Source organism: Canis lupus, chromosome 2 (genome assembly GCF_003254725.2).
Source record: "Canis lupus dingo isolate Sandy chromosome 2, ASM325472v2, whole genome shotgun sequence".
NCBI classification, from domain to species: Eukaryota; Metazoa; Chordata; class Mammalia; order Carnivora; family Canidae; genus Canis; species Canis lupus.
Window position 1 is genome coordinate 5,850,181 of NC_064244.1, and position 24,378 is coordinate 5,874,558.

At 40.7% G+C, this 24,378-nt stretch overlaps 1 protein-coding gene across 1 annotated transcript in view; it reads right to left on the reverse strand.

Annotated features, from left to right (window-relative positions):
* Nucleotides 1-4,098: 4,098 nt before the first annotated feature.
* Nucleotides 4,099-24,378, reverse strand: part of GAD2 (glutamate decarboxylase 2) — an 89,836-nt gene continuing 69,556 nt past the window's right edge. Inside the window, exons 13-16 of the mRNA XM_025463912.3 lie at nt 22,789-22,938; nt 16,179-16,286; nt 15,748-15,837; nt 4,099-7,711 (exon numbers count right to left, since the gene is read on the reverse strand). Of these exons, the coding sequence (XP_025319697.1) occupies nt 7,538-7,711; nt 15,748-15,837; nt 16,179-16,286; nt 22,789-22,938 (522 nt within the window). The 3' untranslated portion in view covers nt 4,099-7,537. The remainder of the gene's footprint in view (nt 7,712-15,747; nt 15,838-16,178; nt 16,287-22,788; nt 22,939-24,378) is intronic.

A 24,378-nucleotide genomic window follows, 5' to 3' on the forward strand; every position in this document is an offset into this window, starting at 1 on the left:
GTCAAAAACAGAAATAGATCTCAATTTTATTATTATACCATTAAGTCCATTAAATCTTAGTGGTTGTGGGTATGGGTGTACACTTCTATCTACATAATTACATACAAGTAAATGCAACTCTGCCTATAGATAGAATATTTCTATATACATACATATATTTGTATATATGTGTTTTAGTAGGCAAATAAATTAAAGAAGACAGTGCTGGCTGGCCCTGTTATTGGAAAACATAAATGGAATCTCAGAGTCCTTGGAGATGGTAAAAACTGAGTTAACTGGACATTGCCTTGGGTTTAATTTTCGAGCTAGATATGTTCACCTAATTGGACTAGGAAGCAGTTCTTTTTTGCTGGCTCAAAAATTAAGTTAAACAAAAAAAATCTAAGGGATGCCTGGGTGTCTTAATTGGCTAAGTGTCTACCTTTGGCCGAGATCATGATCTCAGGGTCCTGGGATTGAGCCCCACATCGGGCTCCCTGCTCAGCGGGGAGTCTGCTTCTCCCTCTTCCTCTTCACACTGTCTCTCTCTCAAATAAAAAAGTAAAATATTTAACAAACAAGTCTACATCATAAAAGCAGAGCCCGAGTTAATATGTGAAGAATCGTGTAATAGAATATTGAAGCTGTAGCTGAGGTGGGGTGATCAGAGAAGCTAATACAGGGCAGAGCACTACTGAAAAGCCTTTAGTAATTGAGTATTATCAGGATGTTAGGTTGGGGCATACTGCTACTCTTCTTGCTACATGCATGTATGAATTTTCTCATTTTGACAATGATAGAGTCTGAGAAAATTCTGGTTTTAATCACATATTTCTGTGAATAGGCAATGGTTTGCTTTGTTATTTCCCACTGAGGCATTTCTGAAGTTTGTGAAAAATAAATGATGAGAACATTGCTATGAAGAAATTAAATGAAATGACATGATAAAGAGTGAAGAAATTCAGATCAGTTGGTCTGGGAGGGCCTTGCCAAGGAGGTGGTATTGGAACCCAGGCAGACTGAGAAGAAGGAGCCAGCTGTAAAAAAATATTGGGGACAGCAAATTCTCAGGAGCAGGCATGGCAAGGACAAAGGCCCTGGGGCAGGACTCAAAAAAGGCCAGGTGGCATTGAGTGTGGGGGCGAGTGGGAACATGGAAGCAGGAGATGTAGGTAGGGAAATGTGGTAGACCAGGTGAAGCCAGACACTCTAGTATGGTTGGGCAGTGTCCTGAGGCTTCACCAAGCGTATCATCTCATTGCAAAGTGCTGCTTGTGCTGTGAATTCACTGACTTTGGAAAATGGCTAAACTTCTCTGAGTCTCAATTTTCCCACCTGTCAAATGAAAGTGCTGGATTAATATATGAAAGCTTCTGGTGGGGGGCTGCGGACTGGGAGGCACAGTCTATTGAACATCCAGCTCTTGGTTTTGGCTCAGGTTAAGATCTTGGGGTGGTGAGATTAGGCCCCACGTCCAGCTCTGTGCTCAGCACAGAGTTTGCTTGGGTTTTTATTTTTTTCATTTCATAAACGGAAGCCTGTATCTCCTACTCCCCTTCCATTTGGCCCATCTTCTATCCCCCCTCTCCCTTGGCAGCATCAGTTTGTTCTCTGTACTTGTGGGTTTGTTTCTGCTTTATGTTTTGTGTTTATTCATATGTTTTGTTTTTTAAATTTTACATATAAGTAAAATCATAGTATTTGCCTTTCTCATATAGTATTTGACACATTTCTCTTAGCATAATACTCTCTAGATCCATCCATGTTGTTGCAAATGGCAAGATCTCATACTTTTTTATGGCTGAGTAGTATTCTAGTGTGTGTGTGTGTGTGTGTGTGTGTGTGTATCTTTATATGGTATATATACCACTTCTATATCTATATCCATATATACCACATCTTTATCTATTCATCTATTGATGGACACTTGGGTTATTTATATGTCTTGGCTGCTGTAAATCATGCTGCAGTAAATAAAGAGGTGCGTGTATCTTTTCAAATTAGTGTTCTTATTTTCTTTGGTAAATACCTAGCAGTGCAATTACTGGATCATATGGTATATATTTTTCTTAAAAAATATTTTGAGGAACTTCTATGCTGTCTTCCACAGTTGCTGCACCAGTTTGCATTTCCACCAACAGTGCATGAGGGTTCCCTTTCTCCATCTCTTTGCCAACACTTGTTTCTTGTCTCTTTGATTCTAGCCATTCTTTTGCATGTAAGATGATACCTCATTACAGTTTTTATTTGCATTTCCTTGATAATGAGTGATAGCAAGCACCTTTTCACATTCCATTGGTCATCTATATGTCTTCTTTGGAAAATTGTCTAATCAGTTCCTCTGCCTGTTCTTTTTTTTTTTTCCTCTGCCTGTTTTTAATCAGATTATTTTATTTTCTTGGTGTTGGGTTGCATAAGGTCTTTATATATTTTGGATGTTCACCCCTTATCAGATATATCATTTGCAAATATCTTCCATTCGGCAGTATAAACCTGGAATCATAAACCACCTTCTATCCATATTCTTCCTTGGAGATCAAGTAGGCCCTGCTTCACCCCATTTCTCAGCTGATGACATTATCTTGCCTACAATCACCCCACACTCCAGAGGAAGATCCAGTGACGATATGGGGGAGGGAATGGAGTGCCTTCTACTTGTTGGACACCAATGGAGTCTGCAGAATTTTGTCAGGGGTGTGTGTGTTGCTGGAGAGGGGACAGAAAGGACGGGTGATAACATAGAAGGATAAGAAACAGACTCTTCTTATAATCTGCATTGGTTTGGCAGGAGAAAATGCAAAAGCTGATATTTCCAGCCTGAACTTGTTAGATAAGTGCCCAATGAACACTACTGAGCAAGAGCAAGGAGTCGGGGAATTCAGAGGAGGGTGACAAAGCTGACTCATAGAAGTCATATATAATTACTGGTATCCCTACAAGAATAAGACTGTTGAAAGTTTATTGGAGGCAAAGCACCATGCTAAGTGGTATACATATGTGTTGTTTAATCCCCACAGAAACCTCATGAAGAAGGCGATTATAACACTATCCATGAGATACTGCTCCCTAGAGCAAGGAGGAATGGGAGATTCTTCCTAGGCTGAAGGAATAATGTGAACAAAGGCAGGAATGCACAAGGGGTTCCCTCTTTATTTGGCTATTGTCCACTGGATTCCCTATAAGCAATATTGAAATTATCTAGAAACATTGTCTCCTCCTCCCCATTATGTCCTCCCCCAGGCCCACATCTGCTCAAAGTAGTATCTGTTTACTCCAGACTAACACATTTTTAAGGGCATCTCGGGCCCATAGGGGCAGCCAGGACCTGATAAGGCACTTCAAGATATTGTCCACCAATTAAATTCCCATGGCTTTCTCGGGTTTAATGTGCCCACTCCTCTTAACCCCTAAAAGCGCGGGAGAAAAGCCCTGAACACGATACCTCCAAAATTCAGAACCCACAGAGGTGCAGAAATAACCAATAACATGCAACAACCTACACATGGCTCACATGTATATGGCATTAATTATATCATGTCTCTCCTGAAAGCTGTGTGAGCCTTGCTGGCATTCCTGGCCCCCGGACCACAGGCTAGGGTTTTGCTATCGAAGATCCAGGGAAATGGAGAACATTCACTATTTGCTACTGTGAAGACAATATTATTATTATTATCACTTTCGTTGTGATAATTGCAGTGAGGACTTTTTTTGTTTTGTTTTTAGGAGGCCTTATCTTTTCCAGAGTCATATAAAAAATTTGTTGTCAGGGAGGACGTGGGGTGGAGGAATGGGTGAAATGGGATTCAGTCTCCGAATCATTAAATGTGGAAACTGGGTGAGAACTTCACGGGAGTTTATTATACTGTTTTCTCCACTTTTCTATGTGAAATTTTCCGTAATAAAATGATTTCTAAAAAAAGACTGGATCTGATTGAAGAATTGAAGCATGAGAGGTGAAACAATGGCCCTCAGAAGGGACAGCGACTGCAGTAGTACCAGCTCTTTTTCCCCAGCAAAGACCCAAAGACACTCTGGGCTCTGTGACAAGGGAGGGGTCTTGTATTTAGGCAACTCATTAACAAATAAGCTCCACAACAGAAATAAACAAGCAAAGCCCAAGACTGTCCACATTTACACATTTATTTGGGTTTAGAGAGACAACACAGATAAAATACTTTGATCATACACAAGTTTATATTTGGTAAGAAGAACAGGTTGCCACATGTTTATATTTTTTTATTTTTTTCTGTCTTTAGTTATGGTGTCATGTTGGGGAGATGTTGATGTCTTTCAGAAACACCAATTGGGAACAGTATTTTGGAACACGTGACTAATAAATACACAGTGTTTGTACTTAGCATCTGAAAACAGGAGAGCACGTGCAAGATGATACCCACCATCAGGGTCCTTGATTCCCTGGCCTGCTGCTATATTTACACCTGTGCTTTCTTTGTTCATATTCTGAGTCCCTACCCCAAGCCCCAGCGGAGACAGTACCTGCAATTGGGGTGGTTTGTGACACTCCGTGTGGGTTTCTTCTCTTCTCGGAGATGAGTAGCGTTCACCTTGCATTTTGCAAATCACACAGTTATCAAGGGAGATTTCTCAGTAGGGAGCTTAGCCTAGGGCATGTTCTCTGTTAGAGCTGATGTGGAGGGCACACAGTTTAGCAGAAAGAGGGAGAGGGAGAGAGAGAGAGAGAGAGAGAGCGAGCACAGGGACAGATGCGGATGTAGTTCATAATATCAATACAGCTACCACACAGAAAAAGACATGTCAATAATAGATTGTACAAGCTTTTACAGCAACATATGTTGATTTGCAACACTGTACAGTTCAGAGCTAAAGTGCACAACCCCAATCTGAGGTGACGAGACAGTGCTATCAATAGAACGAAGGCAACACGATTTATACACACAATTGATGTCCTTAGCTTTCAGTACGCGAAGTCAATACCATTTATGCATCTCAGATGAAGACATACCACACTTTTTATTTCAAGTATTTAAAAATAACAAACACAATATTGCTGAATAAATAAAAATGGCCATGTCAATTCTGATTAAGCTAAAACCAGGCTTTTCTAAAATTTGTAAAGGATGGTCCCACATAAAGGCCTTTGGCACTGGGATTTTGAGCTAATGTTCAAAACCACCTTCCTTCTTCCCTCCCTCTCTCCCAAGTAGATTGCAGACTTACTTTAAAGCATATTTATTAAACTACTGGAACCTGTTAGGCTTTTCTTTACCTCCTCTCCTGGGTTATGGTTGGCAGGGATTTCACTGCATAGGATTGGGCAAGACTCCCAGCCAACCTGGAGAAGAATCTGGAAAGGGCAGGAAGTGGGGGAAACAATCTATTTGTAAAGATTATTTTTCTGGAATATCATACATAGGCACAAATGCTTCTCCTTTTAAATACCATCATACCATCAAGTTAAAAAACAGCAGCTTCTGTTAGAGGATCTTTACTGCAAGGTATAAGCATCCTGGAGTTGAGAGGGGTCTATCCAGGTCAGGGCCCCTTCTTCTCAAAGCAGGACAGTGGGCTTGACAGTTAGTGTCTCTGCCTCTGAGGTAGGACCTTTTGGCCTGAGGCTCAAGACTATGTGCATAGCCTCAATGGCCAACTTCTAGAAAGGAAAGGGATGCTTGGCCATTGAACATAGCCTAGACTACTTATTCCTTTATGAAGTTCTGGGGGCACAGATAAAAATTTTCTCCTAATCATCATAGGGAACCCATTTACTTCCAAGACAGGAAGGATCCACACCTATGTCGAATTCAAGTATCAATGTTTTTGTATATAATGTAGGAGGAAGAATGTAGGGGCAAGCTCATGCAGATTTCAGATGGTTAGATCTTATGGTTATAGTATAGGGCATTTCTTTTTTTCTTCCCTTGTATCCTTGTAGGCTTTCTAACTAGTAATCTGACTGGTCCATATAGAAAGGATGAATGTTCTAAGGTGGTGCCTGTAGTCTGCATCTGTGAATCTGTAGTCATCATACTACTACTTGGGTTCTGATAAACCGTGGCCCCACAAATATCATTGGGAGTTCTTGCTAGCTTGGGTCTCTCCATCAGGTTTGCAGGGGAAGAAGAATGCTTTAGAGTATTACCCTGAATTCTAAGAATCTACTTAGAATATCTTACTATCTTACTATCTCTGCACACTCTGGTCACTTTGGATTTTGACAAGAGGCAGGTAAAAAAGGTCTTAAGATGCTGTCTCAAAATCTCATGAGAGGAACATAACCCCCTGTGGGATAGAAATTAAGTATTTGGGATTCCCGTGATGGGAAGCCTAGCAGGAGAGAACTTTGGTGAGTAGGAGAGGAAGGGAACTGGAAGAAGCAATTACCCAGGAGGTGAATGACTCCTTCTTGGACAGTGACAATATGGGTGCCCAGGATGACATCATTGTTCTCACAGAGATCTCTTCTCTCACGGCCGAGTTTAATTTTCTGGGCTCACCACTTTCTGGAGTGTGCTTCATTCCTTTTTTGCTCAGGCTGATTAGATTTTATGTTTATTTTTCCCTAATTAATCCAAATGACCTAATAAAAGAATACTGTGTGGGAAGATGCCTCAAGAATGAGCATCTACCTTCTGTTCAAAACAAGCTGAACTGGAAAGCAGAGTACACACAATTACTCTAGTTTTAGTCTAAGATGAAGCTTGGCTTGTCATGTTTACTGAGTGGGTCCACTCAGGGTCAACTGGGTGGAAAACTTAACTGGGAAGAGAATTTTATTGTCCATCTGGTCAGTCATTTTAGAGAACTTGCAATATTCTTTTGTGTTTGTTTTGTAATACTAACTTTAGAGATGTGATAAGCCGCAACATGAATAGAGAGAAGGCATTATCCTTTTTAAGAATTTGTGGGCCTATGTTTCAGAATAACTTTGCTCAGTGTTTTATTGTGCCTCCATTAAAAGAAAGAGAAAAAAAAATCTGGCTTAGTTTTTATATCTGCCCCTGCAGTTTGTATAACCCATATAAAATAAAAATCTATATGTTACAAAATAGGATTTCTTTTTAATATATATATTTTCCTTTTGTAAAATTATATGTATTTAAATACATTTGAAATGTTGCTATAGGTAAATTAGAAATTTTTTTCTAATACTATGAAAAAGGCAAGAGTTTTTATTGTCAACATACATTTTATATGTACTTTCTCCTTTTGACTGCACCCCAAAGAACCTTTTAGGATTCAGGGGCAATTTGGCACTATTCAATCCTACTACTCTGAAGTGAAAATAAAGCTTGATTTGCATACTATATTAAAAGTAAGGGAAGTATTTATAACAATTTTAAGCTTTTCATTATCGATTAGAACACAGCCTCTTGTCACTAATTTTAGAGAGGTATTCTAAACTTAGGAAAGGATTTTTAAAAGGTGCAATGTTTTTTGGATTTTTAAACTGTACTCTACTTTGACACCACAATATAGAAATAGATTTACTTTGGAACAAACTACAAATACATTCACACAGTTTGTGACAACTGAATTGTCTACCTAGAGAATCGAAACAGATTGGTGAGCTATGTTATTATAAATCTTGTCCAAGGCGTTCTATTTCTTCAATCAGGAAGTCGATGTCTTGGTGAGTTGCTGCGGGATTTGAGATAACCATGCGGAAGAAATTGACCTTGTCTCCCAAGGGCTGATAGCTGACCATTGTGGTCCCATACTCCATCATTCGGGCTTTAATCACTGGGGCCACCTGTGGGAGAGACCAGAGCTGCATGGTGACCCCTGGGGACTCTTCTAGTCAAAGAACCCAATATCAAGTAGCATTTTTAGCTTTTAACTAAACAACCAGACTCATATTTCCCCTAAAGGAATTGTCTCCAAGTTTTTTTGGGATCGGAGGACAAGAGCAGTTTAATACATCCAAATTCTTGAGGGTGATAAAATGAATAATAAATGATAGGCTCTGAGGTGCTTGCCCCCTTATCCTTGACTTTCTGAAAAAGAAAACTGCAGGCCCCAAACAGAGTCACTTATGCTAGACCACACCACCAAACCTGAGCTTTATACCTAATCTAATTGCACTTTCAATGTCCCCCAGGAATATAGTCTTAACTGGTCACTCTGGAATCTTCTGGTCAGCATCAATATGGTACTCTGTCACATGGTCTCTCCCCATCTCCCAGAGAAACATGAAGTAATCACCTAATAAGACCCTTCTCCCCAAAGGAAGGTGACCTCACCTGGAATAATTCTCTGTTCTGTTTGTGACTTCCTTGTCCAGCCTTTAAAAACCTCTCCTTTTCTATAAGCTCCTTAGAGCTCCCTCTACTTCCTAGATGGGATGCTGCCCAATTTATGAATCAATTCATAAATCCAGTTAGATCTTTAAAATTTACTCAGTGGAGTTTTTGTTATTTAACAACCATGTAGTTACGGATTTGGGAGAATGGGAAGAATTGGGTGTTGGTTCCAAGGCTAAATAGTTTAGCAATACAGCATTTGGGGGAGGGTTTTTTTTTTAAAACCTCAGTAGATATAAAAACACTGGAAATAAAACATAGTTCAGAGAATGGTAACCAAGAGGTAACTAAGTGATGTCTGAAAATAAGCAGACTTTTGAGGCCCTAAAGCAATTTTCTTTCCTGAGACCCTAAAGCTTTCCAATGTCTTTTCATTCTCCTTTTTGCATCTCAGTTTATAAGATTTTATGAAATACATTCTTTAATCATGATGGAATTCAGCTGTGGCAAAAAGCAGAATATATATATATATATCAGAGAATGATTACTGTCAGTAGAGTGTATGAGATGAAGTTCAAACTCTCTAGCTCAGCACAAAGGTATTTTGTCCCTCAGCTCTGAGGATTCATTTCCAAGTGGTCACTAAAATCAATCTTCAACTCTGAGACAAGACCTACAGTCAATATCCCTTGAATGTGCCACACATATTTTTCTTCCTTTACGCTTGTCCTCAGTTTTATTGTGTCACACTTCTTGTCTTGGATTAGAGTCCCCTTTCTCTTCCAGGTTGCATCCTACACACATGCCAAGACTCCACCACAGACTTGATAAAGCATTATAAAGCCTTTCCTGACTCCCCTAGTCCAGTAGCATCTTTTCTTTTTTAAGTTGTAAATACCTGATCTTTACCCATAGATTCTGTCTACAGGATATTCCTTTATTGTCCTCTTACTTATAAGAAAATATAAGTTATCCATAATTTTGAAACTGCAAGCACTGAAGGGCAGACACAGTGTCTTTTACTTCTTTTATTTGCCAGCATAGCACTGTGTGTACCCTGAGGGCTCCGCAAGTCCTTATTAGTTAATAAAGACTAGAATAATAGGGATAGCTATCCAGGAAGAGGAATACATTTAACTTATGTCTAGCTATATGTATGATCTATTCACATTTTTACCATTACAATTTGTAAATATAACATCTGATCGTTTAAATTTATTGTTGCAAATATGTAACCAGGAATGGCTGATATCAGGGAGCTCTAGACTTACTTAGATATACACAGTAAGTAACTCAGTTTGAAATGGGGACTATACCTCACATCATAGTTGGATTCATTTTAATGAACAGTTTGATTCAAAGAGCACACTATTATGAATATGCGATTTTTGAACATCAACACTTAATCATTGGTTTATAGTGAGGTTTTCATCTTCACAGTACTTAATGTGCGAATGACGTATCGTATAAAGGGTTAGTATCCAAATCTATAATTAATTTATAAAGCTCAACACCCAAAAACAAATAATTCAATTAAAAAATGGGCAGAAGGCATGAACAGACATTTCTCCAAAGAAGTATCAGATGGCCAACAGATACATGAGAAGATGCCCAACATCACTCCTCATCAGGGGAAAACAAAACTACAATGAGATTTTACCTCATACCTCAGCTGACATAAAAAATACAAGAAACAAGTGTTGATGAGGATGTGGAGACAAAGGAACCCTCTTGCATTGTTGGTGGGAATGCAAACTGGTGTAGCCATTCTGGAAAACAGTATGGAGTTTCCTCAAAAAGTTAAAAATAGAATTACTCTACAATCCAGTAATTTCACTACTGGGTATTTACTTTCAAAATACAAAAACACCAATTCAAAGGGATACATGCACCCCTATGTTTATAGCAGCATTATTTACAACATGCAAATTGTGGAAACAGCCCAACTGTCCTTTGATTGATGGATGGATAAAGAAAAGGTGGGGTGTGTGTGTATTAGAATGGGATATTATTTACTCATGGAATTATTATTCACTCATAACAAAATAATGAAATCTTGCCATTTGCAACAATATGCATGTATTTAGAGAGTATTATGCTAAGCAAAATAAGTCAGAGAAAGACAAATACCATATGATTTCATTCATATGTGGAATTTAAAAAATAAAGCAAATGGGGCAGCCCCAGTGGTGTAGCGGTTTAGTGCCGCCTGCAGCCCAGGGCGTGATCCTGGAGACCCTGGATCGAGTCCCACGTCAGGGTCTCTGCATGGAGCCTGCTTCTATTCTATGAATAAATAAATAAAAATCTTAAAAAAATAAAAAATAAAAAAATAAAAATAAAACAAATCATCAAAGGAAAAAAAGACAGAAGAAAACCAAGAAACAGACTCTTAACTATAGAGAACAAACTAATGGTTACCAGAGTAGAGGTGGGGGTGAGCGGGGTGGGGGGGCAAAATAGGTGATGGGGATTAAGGAGTGCACTTATAATGAGCACCAGGGGATGTATGAAAGTGTTGAATCACTATATTGTACACCTGAAAGTAATATAATACTATGCTAACTACTTGAATTAAAATTTAAAATAAAACTAAAAAAATATAAAAACCCCAAAACAAAGTATCCAATATTCAAAACTGACCTATTTCTCATCATGCCCAATTATTAGATACCAAAGAGAAAACCAAGGACAGTTGATCTTCACTTTCATTCCACCCTCATGTCATATGCTGAACCTAATTTCATTCATCTAAAAAATGAATGTGTATAATGATTCCAGCACTAGGATTTTCTTTTCTTTTTTTTTGGAGGCACTGGGATTTTCTGATTCTAGGTTAACAGTTTCTTAGGTTTCTTTCTGCCACTTCTTTATTACACAGGAAGGTAATATAAAGAGGAATATTTCTGTTGGGTTGATCCTTCTTTCCCCTAAAGGTTTAAGGTTGTACATAGAGCATTGGGCTCATCCCAGGGAACAAGTATGAAAACAAATTTAAATATCTCAAGTCTGGGATTAAGTTCTGAAAGTGGATCTACTAGAATATTCTAGCATAAGAACATGAAATTTATCACTTTGTGCTATGAGACATGGCAAATCAATGTGTTCCTGGGGAGAGAAATCCCAAATTAGGAAAGGAATTCCAAATCCATGTGTCTACAGGAATTTTAGGAAGAATCACATAACTATTCCTTAATTTTTATTTTTGTAATAAATCATGCTTGCTCTTTAGAACTGATAAAAACAATGATAATGCTTTCCTCAGTGAATTAAACTCTGATTTCAATTTCATGGGCCATCCAACCAAAACCTCATGGAAATGGTTTTAATTACTAAAGACAATCATCTCTAACTTTTCAGATAAATCAAATCAAAGGTCAAAAATTTAAATGGTAACAGTTATCATCCCAAACAGGTTTTTGTGTAAAGTCAGATCAAATTCCTCCAGTTCCTGAAGCTGGGTTGGAGAAATCACAGTTGTCTAAATTCATGACTTTTAATTGCTTCCAGAAAATGGGGATGAATTAAAATTAGCAGGAACATGGAACATCTACTTTATTGCATAATCACTAATTGCAAGTTCAGAAGGCAAATAAGATTCTGACTCTTCTGATGAATATATAGCATTTTCACTTATTTCTAGATGTTTTCTTTTGGTCATATTCCCAGTTCTATTGAATAAAGAGAGTCAGAAAAGAGAGGCTGCATGTTGAAGATTTCACTAAAGACCTACTCACCAGGAGCTCTTAGGGCTGCCTTATGAGTTTTAGGGTGTCATTTTCTCCCTTGTGTTGTTAGCTTTTACAATCCCTTAGAAAACAATAACCAGGGAACTATCCCATCATTTGAATCCACATTTGTTTCTCCCAAGAGAGCTCAGGTTAAAGCATCACAGAATCAGGGAAATGTATTTTTTCACTATGTATCACAAAACCTTTTGTTTTGAAATCTTGGAAATACGAAGTTTTTGGAAAAATGAAAAAGAATAACTGTACATACTTTAAAATTTCACAAATTAAATTCCTCATTACATTTAACAACATAGACTTTGGAAGAGTGACACCTTAAAAGTTGAGGCCAATCTACTTCCTTGCCAATGGACTTTTCAATCTACTGTTGACCTTTTGGATATCCATCAATCATTATAGGACTGGTAGGAGCTGGGATCAGATACACAGATAATTATCCAATACAATGGAATAAAATACAAGGCTAAGATGATGAAGAACCAGGATTCTTGTCTGATGCATGCCCACATGGACTCCACCTGCTGGCCCTGCCTTGTGTCTAAGGCATCTGCATATGGTCATATGGCACCCCAGGCCTTCTGTGTCCCCTGTGCCTCAGTGACGATGAGCCACCTGCACACTCACAGCCCTGACCAGGCAGCAGGAAATGCACCAACCAGATGCTCATCTTAGCCTCCCTCATGTAGTTGTTGACTCTGCTCATAATAATAACTACCAGGTAGTTATTCTGCACAGCAGACTCCACAGATTCCTCCCATTTGGGGGTCTATATCAGCACTGACTGAGAGAACTTTATGTAGTGATAGAGATGTGTTGTATCTCCTCTATCTGCTACAGCAGCCACTAATCACAAGTCAAGCTCTTGAAATGTGGTGAGTGCAACTGTAGAAGTAAACTTCTGGCAGAATTTAATTTTGATTGATTTAAATTTAAATGCCACATGTGGCTATTGATACCATATTGGTGATCTATTTTATTTTACCTCCACTGTTTTCCCTCTGGGGTTGTGTGTATGTGTACGTGTGTGAACATGTGAAGATTTACTGATGCCGGGACATTATACTTTAAGGATACTTAAGAAGAAACTTTTCTGAAACTCTGAAAAATTATTGACATAAATAAACAAAAGTTAACCTTGATATTTAATGTGGTTCTATTGTGAATTGCAACTCTGAATTGCTGAATTCTCTATATTCTAGCCAGGAAAATGGAATCACAGAAGACTTTCAAATTTGAATTACCAACTGTATAAAAATAGTTGACTACTATTCTAATGGCTTTCCCCAGAAATAGTCTCCATTCTCATCACAGTTTATGTGATTTGCTAAAACCCGAGAGGTATCTGAAAAGAGCTATATTGAAATGGGGGAAATTTAGAGTTGAGTTTTGCTCAGAAAGTAGTGGGGAAAACCACTTTCTGTTCTGTTTTCCAATCTTGCCCCATCCCTCAGCCCAGCAAAAATAAATTGATTCAACAAATGAAATCAGCCAAATTACTCCTTGGATTCTGTCTGGTCATTGGGTTCATTAAAGAGGTAGAGCCAGTAAGAATGAAAACCTCTAATTTCTAACTAACTTGTTAAATAAAATTAGTTATTGGTAAGATGATACAGACTATGAAGAAGCTATACCATAAAACTTCAGGAGAAAATATGAATTCTTTCCTCTTAAATGACAACAGGCCTCTTTTTGCCTCCATCATCCTCTCCAACGTGACCGTCACCCTGCCTCCCTCCTACTGCTTGGGCTTGATTTCTTGCAATGAACAAATGAGCTAACTTCATTAAAACTTCAAGCATGACCATGACCCCTCCTCTCTAGACACATGCACCAATGGATCCCCATTCCAGAAGCTTTCTTCCATGCATTCCTCTGGGTCAGTGGCTCTGCGCCTGGGCTGCACATTGAGATCACCTGGAGAGCTTTTAGAACCATTCCCAAGCCCATCCAAAACCAACTGGATTAAATTATCAGGGTTAAGACCTGGTCATCTATAAAGCTTTAGGCTGATTCTAATGTGCCACCAGGATTGCAAACCACTACCCTTAGTAGGAGGCTATGACACCTCAACTCTGTGTCAGTTTCCTCCTGATGAGGGTTTGGTCTTGGACTGTCTACTGGCAGGTGTTCACATTTATAAGCTGTTCGGAAGATTTTAAATCCACACAAAATCCTGTTGTTTGACATAGAAGGAAATAAAGTATTCTGAGAGGTCAGTGAGGCAGCCCAGCCTCCTTTGCAGTGGGGGAGAGGGCCTTCCCTGCTCCTGGCAGTGACTGGAGAAAGTCGCCTCCTTTGTGGTAAATGGAAAACCAACAAATCAACTAATCCAACCCTTGAGATCCAAATATACAAAATCATCCCTAGTTTCCTATTTCTTCACACTGGGATGGGGCCCCAAATTTACGTCCTTTCAAGATTCTTTGTTGCACATCATAAGCCAAATTTCACCCTTACCTAAATGACGAGAGCAGGAGAAGAAAAGAGGTCAAGGATATCTTACTGGCTGCAGAAGAATTTGAAGCCCAAATCCTCTGGCTCTGGAGTCAGTGATTTTGGAAAAGTGATTTTTTAAAAAGTCTCCCTGTGCTTCAGTTTCCCCATCAGCAAAATAGGGACAGTTGTGCTTCCCACATTAGGTTGAAATAAGTTTCTAGGCCCATGATGGGGTTGCTCCTGCCTAGGATGTCACATCAGGAAATGTACACTTAACTTTTATGTCCCTGTAAATGCTCTGTTTGACCAGAAACATGGAATGTCCAGTCAGCCAATCCCCAACGTCAATTCAACCCTGCACTCTATTCTTATTTTGTTGTTCCTTACTCATTTCTTTCTCTTTTCTTTCTTTCTTTTTTTCTTTTAGAGAAAGAGAGAGGGTGCATGAGTGCATGCATGCATGCACACAAATGGGTGGGAAGGGGCAGAGGGAGAGGAAAGAGAGAATCTCAAGCTTGCTCCACACCCAGCATGGAGCCCAATGTGCAGCTCCATCTCACAACCCTGAGATCATGACCTGAGCCAAAATCAAGAGTCGGACACTTAACCGACTAAGCCGCTTAGGTGCCCTTCCTTACTCACTTTCTGTCTTTCTCTTCCCATTCCTTATTCTTTATCCTCTAAAAGCTTCTTGCATTCCACCCCATTTTTCAATTCTCTGGACCCCTGGGAAGGGAGGCTGCCCGCTTCATGAAGTGTTAAATAAAGTTTGTTTGTGTCACCTCAATTGTCTCCTTTAGTCATTTCTAACACTTAATATAGTTGAGTGTTGTAATGCTAGATCACAGTTGAGCCTGGGACATGATATGCACTCTACACAGTGGCCATTAGTATTGTTCCCTGCCCCATTACCTCCTGGGGCTCAGCAGAGCTCTAAAGACTCCATAGAGCAGCCTTGACCTTAGCATCTCAAGAGAGTCAGCGGAAACTCTGATTTCTAACCATCTCTGGTGCCTGAAATCTCTTCTGTGCTTATAACTGGATGAGCACAGACGGTTTGGCTTGGCAGGTCAGCCAACTTCACCAAAGGTTTTTGCTGCATTGTGAATGGCAGTCAAGCTAACACCTGACTGCTTATTTTAAGACATCATAAACTTCCTCTCAGGAATCAAAGACGAGAATGGAAAAGTCTAGGTAGACCAGCTCCGGTTCTGTAGGAGCCTGTGAAGGGGAGTGGGCCTGCGTGCCAAGGTCGAGGTTGGATTTCTCCTAGAGACACATGCATGTCAGAGGGACACCGTGCATGTGAAAGGCCCAATGAACATACCACTGCGCACACCAGAGGAGCCTGTATCACTTACCTTTGAGAGGCGGTTCATTCTCTCTTCATTGTCTTCCAGGACACGCAAACTTGGAGGCACGTACCAGAAGCAGACATTTGTGTGCTGAGGCTGCAAGGGGGAAAGGTAGGATTCACACTCAGCCCATCGCAGCAATTTAGAAAATGCCAAGGACATTTCAAATCTTTTCTGCAGCTTCCTAATGTAATTTCTATTTTGAGCCTATACTCCCTTTTGGAGTGCCTGACTTTCACCACATTACACAGAGCTATTGTTTTGTGAGTTTGATTTTTTACTCCAGTTTGGGACAGCTACCCCATCAGCCCAGCTTCTCCCTTGTAACAGTCCCACTTACCTGGACAGTACACGATTGACATTAAAAAAAAAAAAAATCAGTGATAAGAACTGGAACTGACTTAACTTTTGGGGAGCATAGGGACCAGAATACGTACCTTTCCATCAAACACCATTTCGTATCCTTCTCGGTTTTTTATGATACTGTATAAATACTCAGCCAGCTCCAGGCACTTATCAATATGTGCTTCAAACCCAGTGGTGCCCTGAGAAAGAGAAGAAGAAAGCCCATCAGGCTGGCTGAGAAAGGCGAGTAAGCTCTCTATGGGATTAATCTCCCCGGATGGTTTCTCTGCCAACCTCCACCCCAGCTCTGCTCCACACTTTCCTTGCACAAGACTGCTTATAGGGGCTTTCCTAGTGACTATTTCTCCTTTGATGCTCTCCCCTCAGGTGTTTTTGTTCCTTTCATGTCATCACAGCTCCCTACAGTGGATTCCTTTTCTTCCCGAGCCTCCATTCTCTAGGCAATTATTTTGATTACTCGAGGGGAAAATTTGCCTCTGCCATCCCGAGGGGTAATTATGGAAGTCATTAATGACAGGAGGCTGGGCTATTCTCCTCCTGTGGAGAAGCATCATCAGAGACACCCCCGGCCAGCATGCCTGCTTAGCCTCTGCCCATCATGAAAATTTACCATTTCCAGACCCCACTTTTGTTCACTAGTGTACCCTCATTATAGAACAAATAGGGTAGGTACTCAGTAGGTATTTGTTGAACAAATGAATGTATGACTCTTAGGGGCACGCAGATGCTTTGTTAGCTTGTCATTGTGCAAAGCTCATTAGATTTCTCCTCTGGGGATAAATGACTCATGTATTTGTAATGGGGAGCATTATCAGAGAGGTCTTTTTAGTTTCCGGCTCTGGAAGCCCAGGATCTGGATTTGGAAAAAACAACACTATAGCCAAGGACTGGTGCTGTTTGATGGACCTCAGGACACTCTGGGGAGTTACTTTTCAAAATGGCTTTCCTCCTAACTCCTTCAGCATTTGTGGCGCACTAATGGAAAACAGCTAATGCTCATCCTAGGAACACTTAGAACAGGCCAACCAGTGACTGATTCAACATGGAAACCTGAGGGTGCAGCTGGAATGGATAGAAGATGGGCCCACATTCCTACTGATGATCTCATCACCTCAGCTAAGAGGGAGATGCAGTATAGACAGTGATTTCAACATCTTGAAGCCTTAAAGAAATCTGATGGGGTCAGGAATCATTTATTTTTTTATTTAAATTCAATTAGCCAACATAGAGTACATCATTAGTCTCAGATGTACTGTTCAATAATTTACCAGTTGTTAATAACACCCAATGTTCATCACACCACGTCAGGAATCATTTCTATGGAGATTGTCACCCTAGTTGATTGGTCAGAGTCTGACTTGTTACTGATGACCCCAAGAAAGGGTCCTGATTGATGCCTGAACACTCAGGCCAGAGCCTACCCCACAGACTCTATGACTTTAGGATTTGGGGTCCGTTTGGACTGACCTGGCAGTTTGGGTACACTGAGGATGGACCCGAGGTAGGAGGGAGGGAAGTTAATTTTTCTTCAGACTGGACCCTTTTGCATTTAAACTTGCATGTACCTGATCCAGAATATGGCCGGGACCAGTAGGACTCTGGCTCTGTCCAGCCACATGGCCTTGGCTAATCTTACTGGTCACCTGGGAAGGGTGGTGCCTGTGTGATCTCCCTCCCACACAAGGACACAGTAAGGTAGAATGAATGCTCTGAAAAGGAGTTTGATGGTACTGTCGAGACAGTGGGATTGTCCCAGACTGGAGTGGGAGTCCTCTGGCCTTGGCTAGTCTAGGACTTCACTTGAGGTGATTAGGAGTAACCTGACCACCCCTCTAGTTGAAAGGGGGAGTGACATCGGAAACTCTAGAGTGCCTTTAGAAGCCTGGCCTCTCTTCATGTTTGGATATTTATGGGAATAAGATCCATCTTTTATTTTCAAGGTTTTGAAGGCTTTTAGGGGATTCTCTGAAATGTACGCACTCATGAAATACTTGAGTCGTTGTCACATGCTACACAGTTCTTATTCTGAGAATGACCACAGCCCCTGGAGAACTTAATCAGACATGGCATTACCATGACCTGGCTTGCTAGGAAGGAAGCTGAGGGCTCTGAGGGGCGCCCCTCAGGGGAAATCTGCACCCCTAGCGTCAGAGTTATGCTGAGGCAACTTCGAGAGAAAGATGGTTTTGTTTGCTCCCTCCTTGCCACATGCTTAGGATCGGTTTGGGCTGACCAGGCTGAAATGCACGCTCCACAAGGGCGCAGACTGGTGCTTCTTTTGCTCGCTATTGTCTTCCTCATACCAGCGGGGCTGGCAGACATCAGGTGCTCACGCACAGTACATTTGTTGGACGGGTGGGTGAATGAATGGAAGTATACTTTTCATCTGCAGGGCAGCATTTTTACCCACTGTGTTCTTAAGGAACCACTTGTATCGGCACCAGGTTAATTATGTCGACAGTGTAGACTCTCAGATCCCAGCCCAGACCCCCCCGAGTCCGAATTTCAGGAAGAGTGTTTTCTTCTTCAAAGATATCACTGTCTGCCAGTGTTCAGCTCCTGCTCCTGTGTTATCCCTGGGGCCTGACACCATCAGCGCTGCTCACCATTCTCTGCTTCTAAAAACCCTCATCTCATGCTCTCTAGCCCCCAGAAATGCCACTTCAGAAATAATGATTGAATCCCTACTACCTTCATTCTCACTGCTAGCCCCCTACTGAGGCCCTCTTTCTATCTGGATGTTAGCTCCCTAATTACCCTCCTAGCTACCTAGACTCTCCACTAGCGTCAGACCTGCTTTTGCAGTGTCTTCCCAGCTCTGCTGGTTGAAATCCTACATATTCTCCTATCCTGTCCTAGATCATCTCCAAGGTGACCTCTTCATAAATCATTCTTGGCTCTCAAACTAGGAATAGGCTCTCCTTTCACTTCTCGTGCATCTGTGTTTCTTTTACAGCCAGTTATACTGTCTTCTGTGATGGTTATCTGTGCATTTATCTTACCTCGTCTGGAAAATTGTGGCCCCTTCATCCCACCCAGCATCAGGCACGATAACAGTCATTATCTACTTATTACAATTAATATTTTAGAGAGAAAGTGAATATTCATTCAATCACTCAGCAAAGGGTGCCTGGCATGACTTTCCCTTTAATAGTTTTCTCCTGGTATTTTTTTTTCTCAGCTTTTGACCAGTCCCTCTGTTATCTACATTTTTTTTTTTTTTTTTCCTTTTTTTTTTTTTTTTTTAATTTTTTTTTTTATTTATTTGTGATAGTCACACACAGAGAGAGAGAGAGGCAGAGACACAGGCAGAGGGAGAAGCAGGCTCCATGCACCGGGAGCCCGACGTGGGATTCGATCCCGGGTCTCCAGGATCGCGCCCTGGGCCAAAGGCAGGCGCCAAACCGCTGCGCCACCCAGGGATCCCTGTTATCTACATTTTTAATGAGGGAGGCCAACCACAGAAGACGATAAGGAAATTTGCATAATTTTCTATGCAAACTTGAATGATTTGCATAATTTGCATATGTAAACAGATTTACCATGAAAACTAGGTATTTATGTATTAAGCCATCCTCGCAGCCCTAAAATTAAGGTATGTTCTTTCTTCTTTCTTTCTTTCTTCTTTCTTTCTTTCTTTCTTTCTTTCTTTCTTTCTTCTTTCCTTCTTTCTTTCTCTCTTCCTACCTACCTTCCTTCCTTCTTTCCTCCTCTTTTTAAAAAAATATTTTATTTATTCATGAGACACACACACACACACAGAGGGGCAGAGACATAGGCAGAGGGAGAAGCAGGCTCCCCATAGGGAGCCCAATGTGGCGGGGGTGGGGGGGGTGGGGGAGTGGGGAGGCAATCCAGGGACTCTGGGATCACATCCTGAGCCAAAGGCAGATGCTCAAACACTAAGCCATCCTGGCATCCTCTCTTTCTTTCTTTTTTTCTTTTTCTCTCTCCCTTGCTCTCTCTCCCCTTCTCACCTTCCCTCTTTATCTCTCTCTTTCTTTCTTTTTTTTTTTTTTCTATCTACACTGAGTTTTAACCACTGAGGGAATCTGTAAAATCTGGAAAATAGTCATCAAGTCTTACTTAGCATTCTCTAATAAAATACAAACCAAATGAAAGGTCTCTTCAATAAGAACAGAATTGAGGGCAGGCACAGGGCCTTTGCTTATGACGGGCTTATATATTGCACTATTGTCTAGAATGCCTGCTAGCATCCACATCAAGAAGCTCATTTTTTACACACAGTTGCTCTCATCAAATTCTCTTGGACTTAATGGGATGGCTGTCTTCAGTGCATTCAGCTACATCAGTCATTAACAGATTAAAGAATATGTATAGTCAGGTCAGTAATTTTCTTGTGGTTTGTATTGCTAAGGAGAAAATATGGATTCACTTGAATACCGCATTTCCCAGGCAGATTCAAGAATAGAGGGTTTACTGATTAATGCTGGCCCCTCAGTATTTTTCTTGCAGATCATTTTCCTCTGCCCGAGAGGATACCAGATAGAATGTCATAGCCAACTCTTTCTTGGTCCTTCCGAGGGCAGGCTGACTTCTTCCCTGGATGGCATCACTAGAGAGCTCTCACAAGAGGGTGATTACCTTCCCTGCATCTCTGGATTGTAGGACTGAGCTGAGGACTTTTATCATTATTACCATTTCATTTTGCAAAACACACAGCTTTAAGTTGAAAAGCAAATAGAAGTTTTTGCCATTTACGTGTCTAGATACTGGAGCATGAGGAATTAAAGGAACATGCATCTGTAATTTATGGCTAAATTATGCGGCTACTGGCATTGTTCCTTTTTTTTCTTCCCTCTCCTGGTGCCTTTATTTCAGTGCGTTACATACTGGATCTTCGGCCCTTATTTCAGGCTTCAGCTGTTCCTCTTGTTTCATTCACAACTGATGGCCTCCAAATCATTTCTCTTAGAGCCAGCCGCTGCCCCATGCTGGTGAGGAGGCTTCAGACAGAGAAGGGAGCAGCAGGAACTGATGAACCATGAGAGGAACACTTTTGTATAAATATAGCTAATGATCATCATCTTAATAGAAACACCGTAGGAAGAAGGAGACAAAAAGGACAATACTGAACAATATTTAGAGATCAAGCTTTCCTCAACTACCTAGCTGATACTCACTTTCATCATTTTTGATTCCCACCAATCAATGAAATGAAAAACCTACCCATTTTCCAACCGTTTAAGAGGATGCCAGTAATTCCTGTTCTTTATTTATTTGTTTTTGCCAAATGAAAGTGTCAATCCAACAGAATAATGAGTCTCATCTTGGGTGGTGGGGACCCAGTAAGTATCCTTGGCAGGCTCTCATCTTTCAAGAGAGGAGGGGGCCCCTGCCCAGGTCAAGGGACAGGAGCCCATCCATCTGACACCTCCTTGACGGGGCAATGACTCCACACAGCTGCTGGATATTTAGCAGCCCTTAGAGGAAATTCAGCTAGGGCAAAGACTCTTCTGGAGGTTGGTCTGAAGAATATGTAGCCCAGCCATCCCCGGACACCATCTAAGAGTTATTTCTGCAATAAGTGAGACCATCTTTGTACTTAAACAGCCTTTTTCCTGAATAGATTTAAAGAAGATTCCATAAGAGGGTTGTCGACTACATTATTTCACTCCCAAGCCCCCTCTCTTTCTTGTTAGTTCTCTGGCTCTCTCATTGCTTAAGGCATTCAGTTGACTCTGGAACATCTGACAAACAACAACATATGGAACTTGCTTCTGTAGACGTGATTCATGCCTCTTCACACGAATCCTGGGGAAGAGCACAATCTTTGGCCTCATCCTGGCAGGTCATACTCATGCTGACCAAGTTATCTATGAATCCCTTGGGACTGAAGTGCCACCTGTTTGTGTGAGCTACTGAGAAAGCATATAGCCCAATCTGTGGCCCTTCTCTCTAGCACACTGCATGCCAGCCTTCCTCTAAACATTCCCTTTCCTTCCTTTGTCAAGTTTCTCTTGTGGACTTTTTGAGTGGGTTGGGTTTTCTAGCAGTTGGTTTACTTTGGCATGTCCAGCTGGCTCTGGCCATTGCCTCCTGTGGGAGGTAAATGAAACCAGGTGGGAAGTCACTGATTTGTGACATTGAAACTAGGAATCTGGTCAAGATGAAAAAGAAACACTTTGCCCTTTCCAGCCTGCTTACATGCCAGCATGCAGGTACACTCTCTGAAGGCTGCAATTAGGTCCAGCAGGTACTGCACAGCATTGGTTACAGAGTGTCTGTTTCTGAGAGGAGTGATCAAGGATAGTTAAATTCTGGGGTAAATAGAGAAACCTTACAGAAGGGGGTTCCTGTTTTTGTCCTCCAAACAAAAATAGTTGTAGCATTACTCTTCCCAAGGAATCTGTCAGTGGATAAAATCCAAGAGTTGAGAGACAACAACAACAAGAACAAAACAGCAACAAAACATCTCTTAAGAATCCAGATGTTCTGCTCTATAAACAACCTGGGTTTGTTTTCTAGATGAGCGAGCATTAGAAGCAATTTGGCTTATGTTCTTGGCCACGTGGAAGGCAGATATCTAGATACAGGATTAAAGAAACTTAATCTTGGGGATAATTTTCAATTTGGAAATCCATTTTTTACCACATTATAAAGGTCACTAGACACAGTTTCTGTCTTTAGTTAACATTCAGCCATTCCATGCATGCTCACCTTTGCCCTCCACATTAGCCATAATTTAAAAACATCAACGTGGCGTCCACACTGTAAGGCCTTATCCCCAGTATCATAGGACAGGTCATAGTGTTTATCTTGCTGGAAGAGGTAGGAGGCATGCATCTGGTTGCAACTCTGCATCAATCCCTAGAAGAGAAGAGAAAACTTAGGAAACTACTGACTTCATTGGGTATTCTGTTAGATATACATTGTGGTGAAAATTATTGAGAAAAAAATTTTTTTAAAGGGAAACTGAATTTGTCAGAGAAGGAAAGCAGGAAGAATCAAATTTTTTAAATGGGGCCAAGGGGCACCTGGGTGGCTCAATCGGTTAAGTGTCTGACTCTTGATTTCATCTGAAGTCATGATCTCAGGGTCATGAGATTGAGCCCCAAATCAAGCCCTGCATGAAGCCTACTTAAGGTTCTCTCCTGCCCCTCCCCACTCCCCCCCCCCCCGCCACTGCTCCTTTGCTTGTGCATGCATGTGCACACACACTCTCTCTCTCTAAAAAAGTGAAAAATAAAATGGGGCCAATATCTGGACAATATGAACTGTTGGGATAGGTCAATTCTGTGGGATAAATAGCTCAGGGTCAAATGTAACTACAGGTTAACAACAAGGGCATAGATGGTTTTACTCTCCTTTTAAGAGAATGTGTTCATTTAGAAACAATCATAATCAGAGTATAATGTTCATTCTTTGAGGGAACATCCTGCTGTTTTGGTTTTGCTGTAATTAAAATACTTTAGAAACTCTCTGGTTCTGTAAAATACTAATAGTGTGATTATTCTAGTGTTTCATTCACACTTAGTTCAAGTACTTTATCATTGGGCTGTTAGGTTTTGAGTTCTCTTTGGAAGTCATAGCTTTTAATACAGAATATTGCTACATTTTTATGCTGAAATCTAAAACAATAAAAGCATTGTTATTCTGAGATGTCTTAACCAACCTTTTAAATGCCATGTTCCCCTTTCAAGAGTGGTAGGAGCTTCAGTACTGCATTTTTATACTTGTTTGCTTGTGGTGGTTACAGTGGGATGTTTCACTGCCAATGATCATTAATTTGCCCCAGCATAAGAAGCTTAGTATGGAAAATGGGTGGCAAAGTGACTGAACTATTCCGAAGAACAGTGAATGAATCATGCTCTGACTAAAACAGCATTGTCAATCTCCTCACCAGAAACCCCACCACGTTTCAATTTGTCACGAACCACAGGAAGCCTTTGACTCTTTCATTATCTGCAGTATAATTGTGATTGTACAGAAGCTTTGGCGCTTGTTTTTTTTTTTTTTTTCTTGTGACTCATGACAAGAGAAGACTAAAATGTGATCACCTAGTTGAAGTTAGAATTCTTTACAAAAAATTTATCAAATGAGAACAAAACGTAATGCAACTAAAATTTAACTGGGTCCTGAAAGACCAGATGTTAGGCAATGAGGTTGGGTTTGACCCTATAGTTTGTGCTTCATTTGCAGTGGAATTCATTGTTATTTTTTTGAGAGTGAGGGAAATTAAAGGATTGTAATAGAGCAGGGGAATGACATTGGATTTGAAAAAGAAAATTCACTTGAAGACCAATAAGA